The sequence below is a fragment of the Eremomyces bilateralis genome (genome assembly GCF_010015585.1).
Source record: "Eremomyces bilateralis CBS 781.70 unplaced genomic scaffold P152scaffold_13, whole genome shotgun sequence".
Taxonomy (NCBI): domain Eukaryota; kingdom Fungi; phylum Ascomycota; class Dothideomycetes; order Eremomycetales; family Eremomycetaceae; genus Eremomyces; species Eremomyces bilateralis.
Genome location: NW_022985079.1, coordinates 463,299 through 475,241, shown reverse-complemented (window position 1 = coordinate 475,241; position 11,943 = coordinate 463,299). Strand labels below are relative to the sequence as shown.

At 54.0% G+C, this 11,943-nt stretch overlaps 4 protein-coding genes and 1 non-coding gene across 5 annotated transcripts; 3 read left to right on the top strand and 2 right to left on the bottom strand.

The window, feature by feature from the left end:
- Window positions 1–889: 889 nt before the first annotated feature.
- P152DRAFT_t48 lies at window positions 890–981 on the top strand. Its single transcript has one exon. It is a non-coding gene; the product is annotated as a tRNA-Ser (tRNA).
- A 32-nt stretch (window positions 982–1,013) lies between these two features.
- On the top strand, window positions 1,014–1,645 carry P152DRAFT_60074 (uncharacterized protein). The gene has a single exon (XM_033683099.1). It carries the CDS (start codon window positions 1,087–1,089, stop codon window positions 1,480–1,482), a length of 396 nt encoding a protein of 131 aa, XP_033533193.1. The 5' UTR covers window positions 1,014–1,086; the 3' UTR covers window positions 1,483–1,645.
- Window positions 1,366–3,688, bottom strand: P152DRAFT_418987 (putative acetyl-CoA hydrolase Ach1). The gene is made up of 6 exons (XM_033677116.1): window positions 3,372–3,688; window positions 3,166–3,316; window positions 2,921–3,113; window positions 2,838–2,872; window positions 2,624–2,786; window positions 1,366–2,577 (listed from the first exon to the last, which is right to left on the bottom strand). The coding sequence occupies exons 1-6, from the start codon at window positions 3,509–3,511 to the stop codon at window positions 1,670–1,672; spliced, it is 1,590 nt and encodes a 529-aa protein (XP_033533192.1). The 5' UTR covers window positions 3,512–3,688; the 3' UTR covers window positions 1,366–1,669.
- A 287-nt stretch (window positions 3,689–3,975) lies between these two features.
- Window positions 3,976–8,546, bottom strand: P152DRAFT_474717 (uncharacterized protein; the record flags this gene model as incomplete). Its single annotated transcript, XM_033681348.1, has 4 exons — window positions 3,976–5,119; window positions 5,170–6,058; window positions 6,106–7,572; window positions 7,625–8,546. 4 exons carry the CDS (start codon window positions 8,544–8,546, stop codon window positions 3,976–3,978), a joined length of 4,422 nt encoding a protein of 1,473 aa, XP_033533191.1.
- Window positions 8,547–9,854: 1,308 nt separating this feature from the next.
- Window positions 9,855–11,939, top strand: P152DRAFT_459507 (uncharacterized protein). The gene is made up of 4 exons (XM_033679691.1): window positions 9,855–10,307; window positions 10,361–10,507; window positions 10,570–10,994; window positions 11,045–11,939. Exons 1-4 carry the CDS (start codon window positions 10,025–10,027, stop codon window positions 11,618–11,620), a joined length of 1,431 nt encoding a protein of 476 aa, XP_033533190.1. The 5' UTR covers window positions 9,855–10,024; the 3' UTR covers window positions 11,621–11,939.
- Window positions 11,940–11,943: the final 4 nt, after the last annotated feature.

Below are 11,943 nucleotides of genomic sequence, written 5' to 3'. Positions count from 1 at the left end.
TCTCGGCGCAAGAGTTAAATGTCGACGAGATGCATCATCAGACGTCGCAGATCATTATCGGTATCGGTAGCAGCTTTCACACGAATGGCGCATTGCGGCGGTCAAATCGAGTTCGAAGTCTGGACCCTTACCCCGGATTCATACGATGGTGATGTCGACACCAATGCAACGCTACCTATGCAGACAACAGACTGGGAGGCGTCGCTCGGGCCGATCGACAGGCGATTTGGGGCAGGCGAACACCGAAAGATGGGTAACGATACCGGGCCGATGGGACGGGGAGTGAGCAGTGGCCGGGAATAAGAAAGATTATGCAGTGCAACGGAAGAATGGGAAGCAGAGATGGACGGGGATGAAAGGAGCGGGAATTGCACGGGTTTTGGATGAGAGATATTGGTTATGGGAGTCTGGAGAAAGGGGAGATCGGAAAGGAGATTGCGGGGAGAGCGGGAGACTAGGGCGCCAGCTGCACATGGCAGTTCTTAGTTCCTAAATCCTACAGGCTACAACTTACAAGCTCTACCCGATGCGGGGAAGGGAAGACCGAAGAGGAGTCCGGGGGCCGGGAGGCGAGGAGAATGGAAATAGGGAATCTTGATAAACTCGGGTGCAACATTTCTGGGCTTCTGATCAGTATTAACACTGGTTCATTAGAACTGCTCTTGGGAAGCAAGGTGAAGGGTCATGTAGAAGTTGTAGTCGCTCGGGTATTCGACCACGCCACCAGCTTGGTGTCAGTACGTACAAGTTCGTAGAATTGGATATGGAAAATTTCCATTTTGCCCAAGGCTCATCTAATGGAAAGGAGTAACTAAAGAACTGAAGAGTATTGATGGCCCATGGGGATCCTAGCTATAAATATCAAAATTCTTGACTATCTTACATCAAAGGCACGATGGCGGAGTGGTTAACGCGCTGCCCTGCTATCAAGTAGACAAGGCAGTCCTTTCGAGGGCGCAGGTTCGAATCCTGCTCGTGTCGATTTCTTTTTGCATTTTTTTTCTTTCGCAATCTCAATTCAAACCTTCAAAGCGACCACTGTCAGGATTTGAAAAGATTGGGGTGTGGTGCGGCGACGCGGTGGTTATGTTGGTGATGGGACAGAGCCATCCTGAGGCAAGGCGTTACTCTTTGGCGGATTCATTTCTTTTTGATGTAGTACGTATTACGTTGGTAATCATTACTATTATGATATCTTTAATCAACTGTGACGGCTGTATCTGCTTCATGGATTCACCTTTGTCGTGCTGGGCGTTGAGCGGTGGGGGTGCAACCAGACCAGCACTTGGAGATCAAAAGTTCCTGATGGTTCAAGATGGAGCAATGAATCTGAAATCTTCTGAGAATTCCTACTTCATGATGCCCCGGCGATTTTATAAAAGAGGTATGAACACTGAAGGAGCGTTAGAATTCCCCTCGTCGGCTTTCCTAGCTAAAGCTTTTCCAATACTGCTCAAGGCCGTGCTACTGTACAGATATTGATTGAACTTGGCATCTAATGGTACAACGAAAGGTATGTCCATACATAAATCTCTTTCTAGATTTCAACTGCCATGCTATATTGCTGTTTGATTACACCAGGATGATGTAGTCCCTCTATTCCAGGTGCCCATCTCCTACTTCCGAACTAGCTCTCTTCCACTCGTAGCTGGTCAGCTGGCACAATTCCCTAGCTATCAAACTTGAAATCCCAGCTCGGGATCTTCATCGTCCCCTTCTCCTCTAGATACCGATGCATATTGAACGTTTTATACAGCATATGCGGCTCATGCCCCATCCCCTTCCGCAAGCACTCAAACTCCGCCCGATCAAAGTAATCCTGCAAAATCGGCTGATAGTCCGGATGCGCGGTTTTCTTGATGATCTCCCTTGCCCGCTCGCGCGGCGACAGGCCCCGCACGTCCGCCAGTCCCTGCTCCGTTACCACCACGTCCAGATCGTGCTCCGTCTGGTCGATGTGCGTGCACATCGGCACGATGCAGCTGATGCCGTCCGGGTCGGTCTTGGACGGGCGAGAGGATGGTGTGTGCATGATACTGTATTTGGCGGAGCGGAGGAAATCGGCGGACCCGCCGAGGCCGTTGAGCATGCGGGATCCCATGACGCAGGTGCTGTTCGCGTGGGCGTACATGTCCACCTCTACGGGGGTGTTCATGCCGATGACGCCGAGGCGGCGGATGATCTCCGGGCTGTTGCTGACCTGCTGGGAGCGGAGGAGGAGCTTTGGAGCGTAGTGTTGGAGGTTGCCGTAGAAGCGGTCGAAACCTTCGGGGCTGAAACGCATGCTGGTCGCGGTGGCGAAGTCGAGATTGCCGGAATCGAAGAGGTCGAGGAAGGCGTCTTGGAGGACTTCGGTCCAGACACGGAGGTTCTTGAAGTTGGCGCCGCCAGAAGCCAGGCCGCCGATGACGGCGTTGGCGATGTTGCCGATGCCGGATTGGATGGGAAGCAGGTTCGGTGGCAGTCGGCCGTGCTTGACTTCGTGCTGGAGGAATTCGACCAGGTTCCCGGCAATGGCTTCGGATTTGGCGTCGGCTGGAGCGTTCGGTTGAGTCTGGTCGGGGTATGTGGACTCGACTGTATTGCGTTAGATGATGTCTTTCTGAACACGGTGCATGCTTACCGATTGCCACCACGCGATCGGGGTCGATGGGAATGTGAGGGGTTCCGATACGGTCCTCCGGGCACATGATCAGATATGGCTTTCGCCGCGGAGGTAGATCCGTCATGGTAATATCGTGTAGGCCTTCGAATGATGGAGTCGCCGTATTGACCTCGATGATAATCTGCGTATATCAGCACTAGTCCATCCAAAAGCAACAGGAAGATAGACTGACCTTATCCGCCATCTGTACCAGCTCAGGAGTGGCACCTAGAGAACATCAGTAGAGCCCCTGGCAGACACAATAGGAATCCATACCGACAGATGCTCCCGGGATGATTCCACCATCCTCCGTAATCGCCGTCGCTTCGACCACGACCACATCGATGCGGTTGCTCTTCTTCTTCAGCGTATAGAACCCGTACATCAGATCGACCGGGAACATGCTCAGATGCTTGTCGAAGAAGTTGATGTTGCCATTATTGATCCCCTTGGAGATCTCCTTCCCAACCTGCCCTGATCGTCAGCGGCGGAAACGATGCCCGCAAAACAGAAGTTGGTACCTGATGCGGACTCCGCCGCTCAATCATGTTCAACCTCGCCCATCGATTCTCTGTCTCCGCTCCCGCCGACGCTCCCACGAAGAGGTTATACTTGAGCTTTCCCTGGAGGTTGTTCCTCTCGACGTGGTCGGCGAGGGCGGTCGGGATTTGCCTATGATGCATGAGCGACTGGTCCCTACCATCGCCAAATGACCGCGCCAACTTACTTTGGGTATCCTACCCCGGTGAAACCGCTCCATCCGATGTATGAGCCGTGTGGGAAGTGGTGGATGAGGTCTTCGGCCTTGGCCAGCTTTTTGAGGTACGCGGGCCGACGGACGCGGCTCTTCAATGCGGCGGAGGCCATATCGAGTTTGAGGAGCGAAACTCGAGAAGTGTCCGTGGAGCGTCCATTCTTGGTTTTTTCGCCGAGACCGCGTCCATGATATGGACGGGTCGAAAGGGGAGTGGAGCTCGTTCAGCTATTCTCTATACGTCATCCTGACCACTGCTGAATGAGCTTGAAGAGTTGGACGCCCGAGACATGGCCGAGTGTGTTCCGATGAAGTGACAGAGCTTTTAATAGACCTCGCCTACAGCATCTCACACTGGACATTCCCGGTATTTCAATTCATGATTTTAGTAGAATAGAGTCGTGTGTTTGTGGATGGCCAAAATTGAGAAAACGGTTACGCCTCTGCTTCAATATCGCTAATCCAAAAAGTCACCCGTCGTCACGTCTCATGAACTCATAATGCCCTCCTACATCAAATTCCCTCCCTTCAGGGGAATCTTCCATGAATGCATCGCTCGCCCCAATGCCGAAAAAGCCTACATGGGCGACATCAAAAGGACCCGGACCCATTTCAAAACTCGCTCAACCACCTCCTCAAGCTTATCCTCCGCCGGCTGACCGGTCCCAAATTCCGCCGCCAGTTGTCGGAACCGCTCCACCCGCTCTTTCACCTCCCTCTTGTTCCTCTGGTTATCTTCGTAATCCCCCAGCGCCTCGTCGAGATCCATGCCGAACTCCTGATCCCACGAGTCCTGGCTCTCCGGTTCCCCGGGAGCCCGTTCCCCAGGCGGGGCCTCCCGTTTGCGGGGAATCAAGTGCAGCATCCGAACCAAATCGTCCACGCCTCCCGGCCTCAGAAGTGCCATCACGATGTCGCCGTTGATGTGGAAGTTCGTTTGCCGGTTCGTGTTGAGCAGCTGTCGGTCCGGGTCGAGGAACCCCAGCTGCATCAACGTGCGCCCGTCCTCCTCGTCCTCCTCGTTGTCTTTGTTGCTTCCGTTAGCCGGACGCTGCTCGGTAAGTTTCGTGACCGATGTGACCAGGTTCTGAAGGAATCGTAGAAGTCTCCAGGACGCCGCGTCGACGATGGTAAAAGCGAAAAGCGTACCATCATGGGAGGAGCCGAGCAAGTTGTCCACCAGGGCGCCGCGTACCGTGGGACTATCCGAGGGGGATCTAGGTTCTTGCGCGTCGGCGAGATACTGAGAAGGATTCCTCCACGGAGGACGATTCGAAAGCTGGCGAAGCGTCGTGATGGATCGATTAAGTGATATTTCGGATGCTGGTCGGTTGTCCACCCCCGCCCTATCGATGTCGGGAGATGGTGGTTGCCATAGAGCCGCCAGGCCTTTGTCTTTGTCCGACACAAGCAGCAGCTTAGGGCTCGATTCTCCATTGATATTGAGCCATGGAACTCCATTCAGTGATCGCGCGTCGTTCTCGATGGTCACCTCAAGATGCGTTGCCGAGGTGCGGGCGATAGTGTCTGACCCAAACAGGACAAACTCTTCGACTGGATGGGTCCGATCCGGGTTGGCTGCTGTGTTTGAAGGATTGGTCCGATTTTGTACTCTGTACGACATCACCGAGTCGGTTGCCGTTGAGACGTGAATAACAGGCGGCAACACTGACATCCTGTATCCCGGGGCTTGAAGCTCGATTGAAGTGGTGGTCAGGAGCCTGGTAGATAATTAGCTCAATGACTTAGTAAAACGCATAATCTTCCTTACCTTTTCCTTTCTTTCGAGTATCGTTTCAAGACCAGATTCTTCCCCGTGCACATGACCACGCCATCCTTTTCGTACGAAGCCACCGCTCGGACAGGAGCTGGAACTTCCAGTTTTTGCAGGACCGCGAACTTGCACGTCCCATCCTTGGCCAGGGCAATGCGTAGGATGATAATTCGCCCAAGCTCTTCTAGGCGGTTACTGCGTCTCTTGGTGTAGCTCGTACCGACCAAGATCATGACATCCTTCATCCGCCTTTGCTGGAGTTGGAGCTCCCATTCGCATAGTGAATGTACCCTTTCGCTAGGGTACAAATCAAAGGCTCCCAGGATCAGACTTTCCCGGGAATTTTCGCCTTCCTCCTGTTTAATGCCCAGGGTGCTAATTTCGTCGGCACCTCCATCAGGCTTGACGACGTAGATCACACCGCGCTTGATTCTCTTGTCCGGATCCGATCGCCCTCTACCGTTCCGAATTTCAGTTCGAACGGAAGAAACAATGAACGCCTTGAGGAAAGGCGAATACATGATTCGTTCAGGAGAGCCCGAGATGTCGATTCGTCTTGGGACTGGCTTGACTTGTGTGCTCGTGGTGCCCAAGTACAAATGTTCTCCGACGATGTAAGCCAACGCGACCTCATCCTTGTGATTCTGAACTTGGCATAAGGGGATCGCGGCCAGTGTACAAACGGTAGGCTGCCTGAAAGCAGATCTGTGTTGATCGGCGATCCAGACGCGCTCCACATTCACAAAATCTAAGGTATCACAGAATATTGTGACGATCACCGATCCACAGACCCCGTACGCGTATTTGGCTGCCGAGCTCTCGCGGGAATCTGTGATAAATAGACTCGATTGTCCGATCCTGATGAACGCCATTTGGCCCTTGAAGACTAAACACGGTTAGGACTGCTTTAACTGCTGGGAATGATCTGCTCACCTATCTCGGTCTCTCCTGCATCGGTAGCCCGCAGAATAAACGTGTCATGGCATAGTTCACCGTTTCGAAGACCGCACAACAGTTTGAACTCATCGCCGTCCTCGTTGGCAGATCCAATATTCTCCAACACCGTGACAGTTTCTGCCACGTGCGTCTCCACTGTGCTGGCAGGCTCACCACTCAACGGGAGGAAGAACGGCGACGATAAGCCAGCTCCTGGGCTCGCGGGAAACACGGCGATCGTCCCGTCTGACAGTCCAAGGAAGACGACATGCGCGTCCTCCCTGCTCATGTTGCGTATACAGGTCACTTCCACTGATGGAAGGGGGACCGTTCCCCAATTCCGATCATACATGCCACCCGCCTCGTCCTCGTCAAATTCCACTAGGTGAAGGTGGCTGCGGTTGTCTTGCCTCGAGACGAAGGCGATGGTCATGCTGGACTGATCGATGTCCGCAGCCACGAACTTGCCTCCGGAAGTTGCAAAGAACGTGTGGTCCTGTGGCAAAGCGATACCTTCATGAGTCGGACTGCACACAAAAGCCGCTTCCGGAGTGACTTGCACGACGTATTGACCAAAGTCACCTGCAGCCACCGTGGGGCGTTCCGGATTGAAACCACAGTTCGCCGACGTGAGCTCTTCATCGATGAGATCGCCGTCCTGAATGCGGAACAGGTTGCTTTCTTCGGCACGCGAAGCCAGAATGTACATGGCCATATCGGCATCCCAGAACGTCCAAAGCTTGGTGGTGCCGAGGAAAAGATCACTATCGACCATGGTACCGTTCCGGAGCTCGAGACCAATGCGTTGTTCCACGATTGCACCGTACGGCTCATTGCCGGCGGTGGTGAAGATCGAAGGATAGTTGAGGGGCCTTCGTTCTGGACGACCCTGCCCTGGCGATAGCGATTGCAAATTGGTGAGAATCATGTCCGGGGTCGGGGCCCAGTCTCGCAAGGTCTGAACCGACTGAGGGTCTAACGACGTCTCTCGAGTCGGATGCGTAAAGTCTTCCGGGACCTCACCACCAATTTTCAACAACTGACCCTCGCTCATGGAGCCCGATGCGATGAGATAATCGGGCTCTCTCAACTCATCCCCGATCATGAAAGCTGCGAATGCCTTGTTTATGTGGCAATCAAAGATGCCCACCGTTGCCTGCATAGACACCCCGGTTTCAGTAGCCTCGATATAAATGACTTGCCCGTCCTCGCGCACCACGTAGAATGCTTCCTGTTTCTGGTCCTTCCAATCTGCATGTCGAATGGCTCGAGACCAGTGTGTACAAAGCGGAGAACTTCTCGAGAGCCCGGGATACCGTGGCTCAGCGGAGTTCAGTGGTAACGGGCCGCGGAAAACCGGGTCCCTGGTTTGAATCCCAGTGATATGGGTTATGAGGTTATCGGAAACCACGCAAAATGACCGAGATCGCTCCAAGGGGATGATCATTTGTGGATTTTTTATTTCTGCAGGCATGTTCAATGTACTGGCCATAGGGTTCAACAATGGGTGACGTACCGTGCGACATGGGATATCCTTTGACGACCGTGTCGATTTTGGGATTGGCGTCTCTGACGTCCCATTCATAACACATCATTCGCACCTTCGTCACGGCCTTGAAGATGACCACGAGGCTCGCAACGTGCTTCTCCTGGGGATTGGTAGATGGCTGCAAGAACGTCATGTTCAGAATGGTGCCGTTGATAGCGATGGCGGTCTCATTCTTGAACGGATGAAATTCTTCAGGGGATGCCTCCCACATGGCCTCCATCTCTTTCCGCGGCAAGAGATTATAGAACATGACGCCACCTTCAGATGGAGCCACTGCAATGGCACGTCCGTGCGCATCCACAGCGAGATGCTTCCCGAACGTTTTCAGGTGGCTGATATCGATCGGGAGTGCGAATGAGACGATGCGGAACTGGGTTGCTCCGAGCCTGTTTTCGGGCCATATGAACTGGAGATTACCACTCTGTAGGGTACAGACCAAAATCTCCGGTGGTAGCACCTTTTGGACACCATGCTCATCTTTGACTTTTGGCTTCGATAAGCCTTCTCCTTCCACCGAATGATCTACAGAAGGGGTTCCTAGGATGGCTGCGGCACGGATGTGGCTGTCTGTGGCATGGAAAGCCACATGATGAAGGGAGCCGTCCGGGGAAGCCTCCTTGACATGCACAAAGTCCTCGCCGACGAACACCAAATCGTTCTTATCCCCCCGGCGAATTCGTGCAGGAAAGACATGATTGATCATCGGCGAATGAAGCAGAGTTCGAGACACTATGCCGATATACGGACCAGCATGGAGTGACTTGGGCACCTCTTGTTTTTGTGCCGTCTTTACGCGTTGCGTTGCAAGGATATCGCGAAGGTTTGCTCGACGCGTCTGATATTGCCCGTCGACCATGACGTGGGTCTCGACCTGCATCGGATCGTCCATGATGGTTCCGACTTCGTCTCCTTTACTAACGCCAACTCCTGCCCAAGGTCCCTAAAAGGACGCGGCAGTGGAGCGCATCAGAGGCAAAATTCGAGAGAAAGGAAATCTGAGAGAATGAACGACGAAAAATCGGATTTGGTCACAGAATATATATAAACGGCGGAAGGATCCAAGGAAGCTGAATCGGCGAGCAAAGAGGCTTCTGGACTGGATGGTGCGATGGTCGGTGGCGCGTCGTAGGTCAAGCCAGTGGTGTTTCACAACGGTAAGCGCGGGAAAGGAACTGAGAAAGAGAATAAACCAACGCGTCCTTTCTCAGCCTGTATGCACACCGCAATCCTACTGGTATATGGCAGCCCTTTCAGCAATGGCTGTGCAGTGGGAGGAGATGGAGGAGGTTTAGGAAATGCAGGGTTTGATGCCTCGATTTCTGCGGGTAGCCGCATCTACAGGCCAGCCGAGATACCGATGTCGATTTCGATCAGGATACCTGGGGAATCCACAGCAAGGGACTTGGCTGGCGCGCCGTGATGCTCGCAGGAAGAATCGGGAGTCCGCCCAACACGACGATCGATGATGGATGATTTGAGGAGATATTGGTGGATGTTGCACTGCGTCGGATAGTGCATGCAACCACTGCAACACGACAGTAGGCCATGGAACGCAGTCAGAGAAGGCTCAGCATGGTAGTGGGACGTCCGGATAAGGAACAAGCAGAGAGCATTTTCGCTTTTGAAGTTGTATTAGGGAGATGGGTGTGACTGGATCGATCATCGGATGCAGATCTGATATGCAACTTGTCGAGATTTGCAGCATGCTGGTCCTAGACGCCGCAGTGATCAATCATTCCAGGATGTGAACTAGTCTGTGACCGATCAATTCTCGTCTCTCAAAGTCTCATGGAGTCATGGTCCCTTGGATTATTGGATGGAGCTGGATGGGAGCTCCTTTTCGGGACAGCCCGCCTGAATCACCTCCACATATCTCGGGCTGCCGAACGATTGGGGATTAAGCGGCCATTGCTTTTTCGACCGGTGCATATATATAAACTATAAGCGATGGAGGATGAGCACGAGCACCAGCTGCAAGGCAGGGCTACAATTTTAGCACACCTCACGGTTTCATTGTATGTGAGTGTCACTGAGCGATGCGGAGTTAGATTGATTACGGAGTGTATTTACTATTTAGTGTTCAATGTTCAAATGGAATGAATTCCATGAATTGCAGATTACACCACGTGACATGTACTAACTGTCTGATATACGCCTTGTCGCCTGACTCCATTTTTGTTTGGAGGCCAGTGATGATAGAGAGGAGAGAGTCGCGACAGGTGACGTGGAAAAGAAATATATGGATGATGATTGATGCCAGTGATGGAGCACACCTATTTCCCACCCATGGCCCGACAATCCCAAAATCCCTCTCTTAAAACCACACCTGTTCTAGAACATGGGCAGAGCCTTTGACCTGCCGCGTCCATGGACCCTTCATCCGTCGTGCAACCCTCCCTGAGCGACAATTCTTCCCCCTCCGACCATCCCCCGGACCACCCCTTCGAAACCCTCCAGGAACTGCTGTCCAGCGTCGCCGACGAGCACCGCAATGCCCGCGACTCTAATTCCGACGCCATGACCCCCGACGATCGGGAGCAGAAAGCTTCCCTGATCCACGAGGCGTGCCAGAACGCCGACTTCGACGCCGTCGCCCGCTTGGCTATCAGTCCTGGCGGTCTGCTCGAGGATTCCCTTCGCCGCAAGGCATGTACGTCGCCTATGCACGCTGCCGTCCGCTGGCGGTGCTAACGTCGTCGATAGGGCCGATCTTACTGGGCTGCACACGCGCAGCCGACGACCCCGAACCATCGCCGGGGGATGAGACGGCGTGGAAAGAGTGGCCAGAACACCGGGACGAACATCAGGTGCAGCTGGATGTCGATCGATCCTTCGTGTACTACCCACTCGGTATGAAAGCATCCATACACCTAGAACCGCAGGATCGAACAGGCTGACCGTATCGATCACAGATATGTCAGGCAGCGAGCTGGAGCGACGCCGCGCCGAACTCCAGCAGCTCATCGTCCGCACCCTTCGCACACATCCGTGCCTCTGTTACTTCCAAGGCTACCACGACATCGTCCAAGTGTTCCTCCTGGTTCTCGGAAGCGATTCCGCTGTCCCCGCCGTGGCGCGCCTCTCGTTGCTGCGAATCCGGGACTTCATGCTCCCCACACTGACCGCGGCGATGGCGCATCTGCACCTCCTGTTTCCCATCATAGGCGCCGTCGACCGGAAACTCAGTCATCATTTGAGTCGGATCCAACCCTTCTTCGCGCTGTCGGCGACCTTGACCATGTACGCGCACGAGATCCAAGGATACGGAGATATCGCACGGCTGTTTGATTTCCTCCTGGCGAACGAAGCCGTCATGTCGATATACCTCTTTGCCACGGTATGTTGCCATCTTCCGACCCGACCTACGTTCTAATACCAATCTCCCAGATCATCCTCAATCGCCGGTTAGAGCTCTTCGACCTAGACCCTTCCGACCCCGAACTCCACGCCACCCTCTCTTCCCTCCCCCGCCCTCTGATCCTCGAAACCCTGCTCTCCCGATGCTCCGACCTCTTCCGCTGCTACCCCCCCGAAACCCTAAAGTTCACCCAACTCCCTAAGTCCCTTCCCGCGCCGCCGCCCCTCATCTTCCGTCCGCGACCCTGGAAGCTCATCCCCGCGTCGTCGGTGCTCAAATCGACGTCCCCGGTCCACCGCGTAGCGACGCAGACGCTCGAGAACGGCGAGGGGCTATTCCATACCTTGGCGGAGGAGATGAAGAGGAGGCAGGTGGCCGAAGACAAGGCGCGGGAGTGGGCGCACGCCAAGCGACGGTTCCGCGCCAACGTGTGGAAGCATCGACGGCAACTGCTCGTCACCGGTGCGGTGCTGGTCGGCGTTATTGGCTGGTATATCGGACGGCGGCAACCTGGGATGCACGTCCGCGTGGGCGAGTTGCTATGCGGCATTGGACGGAGGGTTTCCGCTATTTTGGGACGTGGTCTGTGGGAACGGGAGTTGTGAGACGGAAGGCATTGTTCAAGGTTCCGCCATGTTGGTTGCGCTTCTCTGGGAAAACAGGGTTTCTATACGGGCAGGTGGTAGAACCCGTATGCAAATCACGCGGTGTTTATGAAAAGCATGGGAAGGAGTTGGCGCAAGTAGAAACAAACGGGGTCCCAGTCGGGATAGATTCCGCATAGGGCGTGTAACAAAAGTCGTTAAGATGGTATCATACACACAAAAATCGGTCAGTCCAATGAATGGCGACATACAGGGCAATAAAACAAGAGGTACCGACCGGGACGAACTGATTCGGTTCGATGTGCATCGTCCATCACCTCGTC

Coding starts and splice junctions, on each gene's coding strand:
- P152DRAFT_459507 (XM_033679691.1), top strand. CDS start 10,025: ATGGACCCTTCATCCGTCGTGCAACCCTCCCTGAGCGACAATTCTTCC. Junction 10,508..10,569: donor CTTCGTGTACTACCCACTCG/GTATGAAAGCAT, acceptor TATCGATCACAG/ATATGTCAGGCAGCGAGCTG. Junction 10,995..11,044: donor CGATATACCTCTTTGCCACG/GTATGTTGCCAT, acceptor CCAATCTCCCAG/ATCATCCTCAATCGCCGGTT.
- P152DRAFT_60074 (XM_033683099.1), top strand. CDS start 1,087: ATGTTGGTGATGGGACAGAGCCATCCTGAGGCAAGGCGTTACTCTTTG.
- P152DRAFT_418987 (XM_033677116.1), bottom strand. CDS start 3,511: ATGGCCTCCGCCGCATTGAAGAGCCGCGTCCGTCGGCCCGCGTACCTC. Junction 3,114..3,165: donor AGCGGCGGAGTCCGCATCAG/GTACCAACTTCT, acceptor CGATCAGGGCAG/GTTGGGAAGGAGATCTCCAA. Junction 2,578..2,623: donor CGATCGCGTGGTGGCAATCG/GTAAGCATGCAC, acceptor AACGCAATACAG/TCGAGTCCACATACCCCGAC.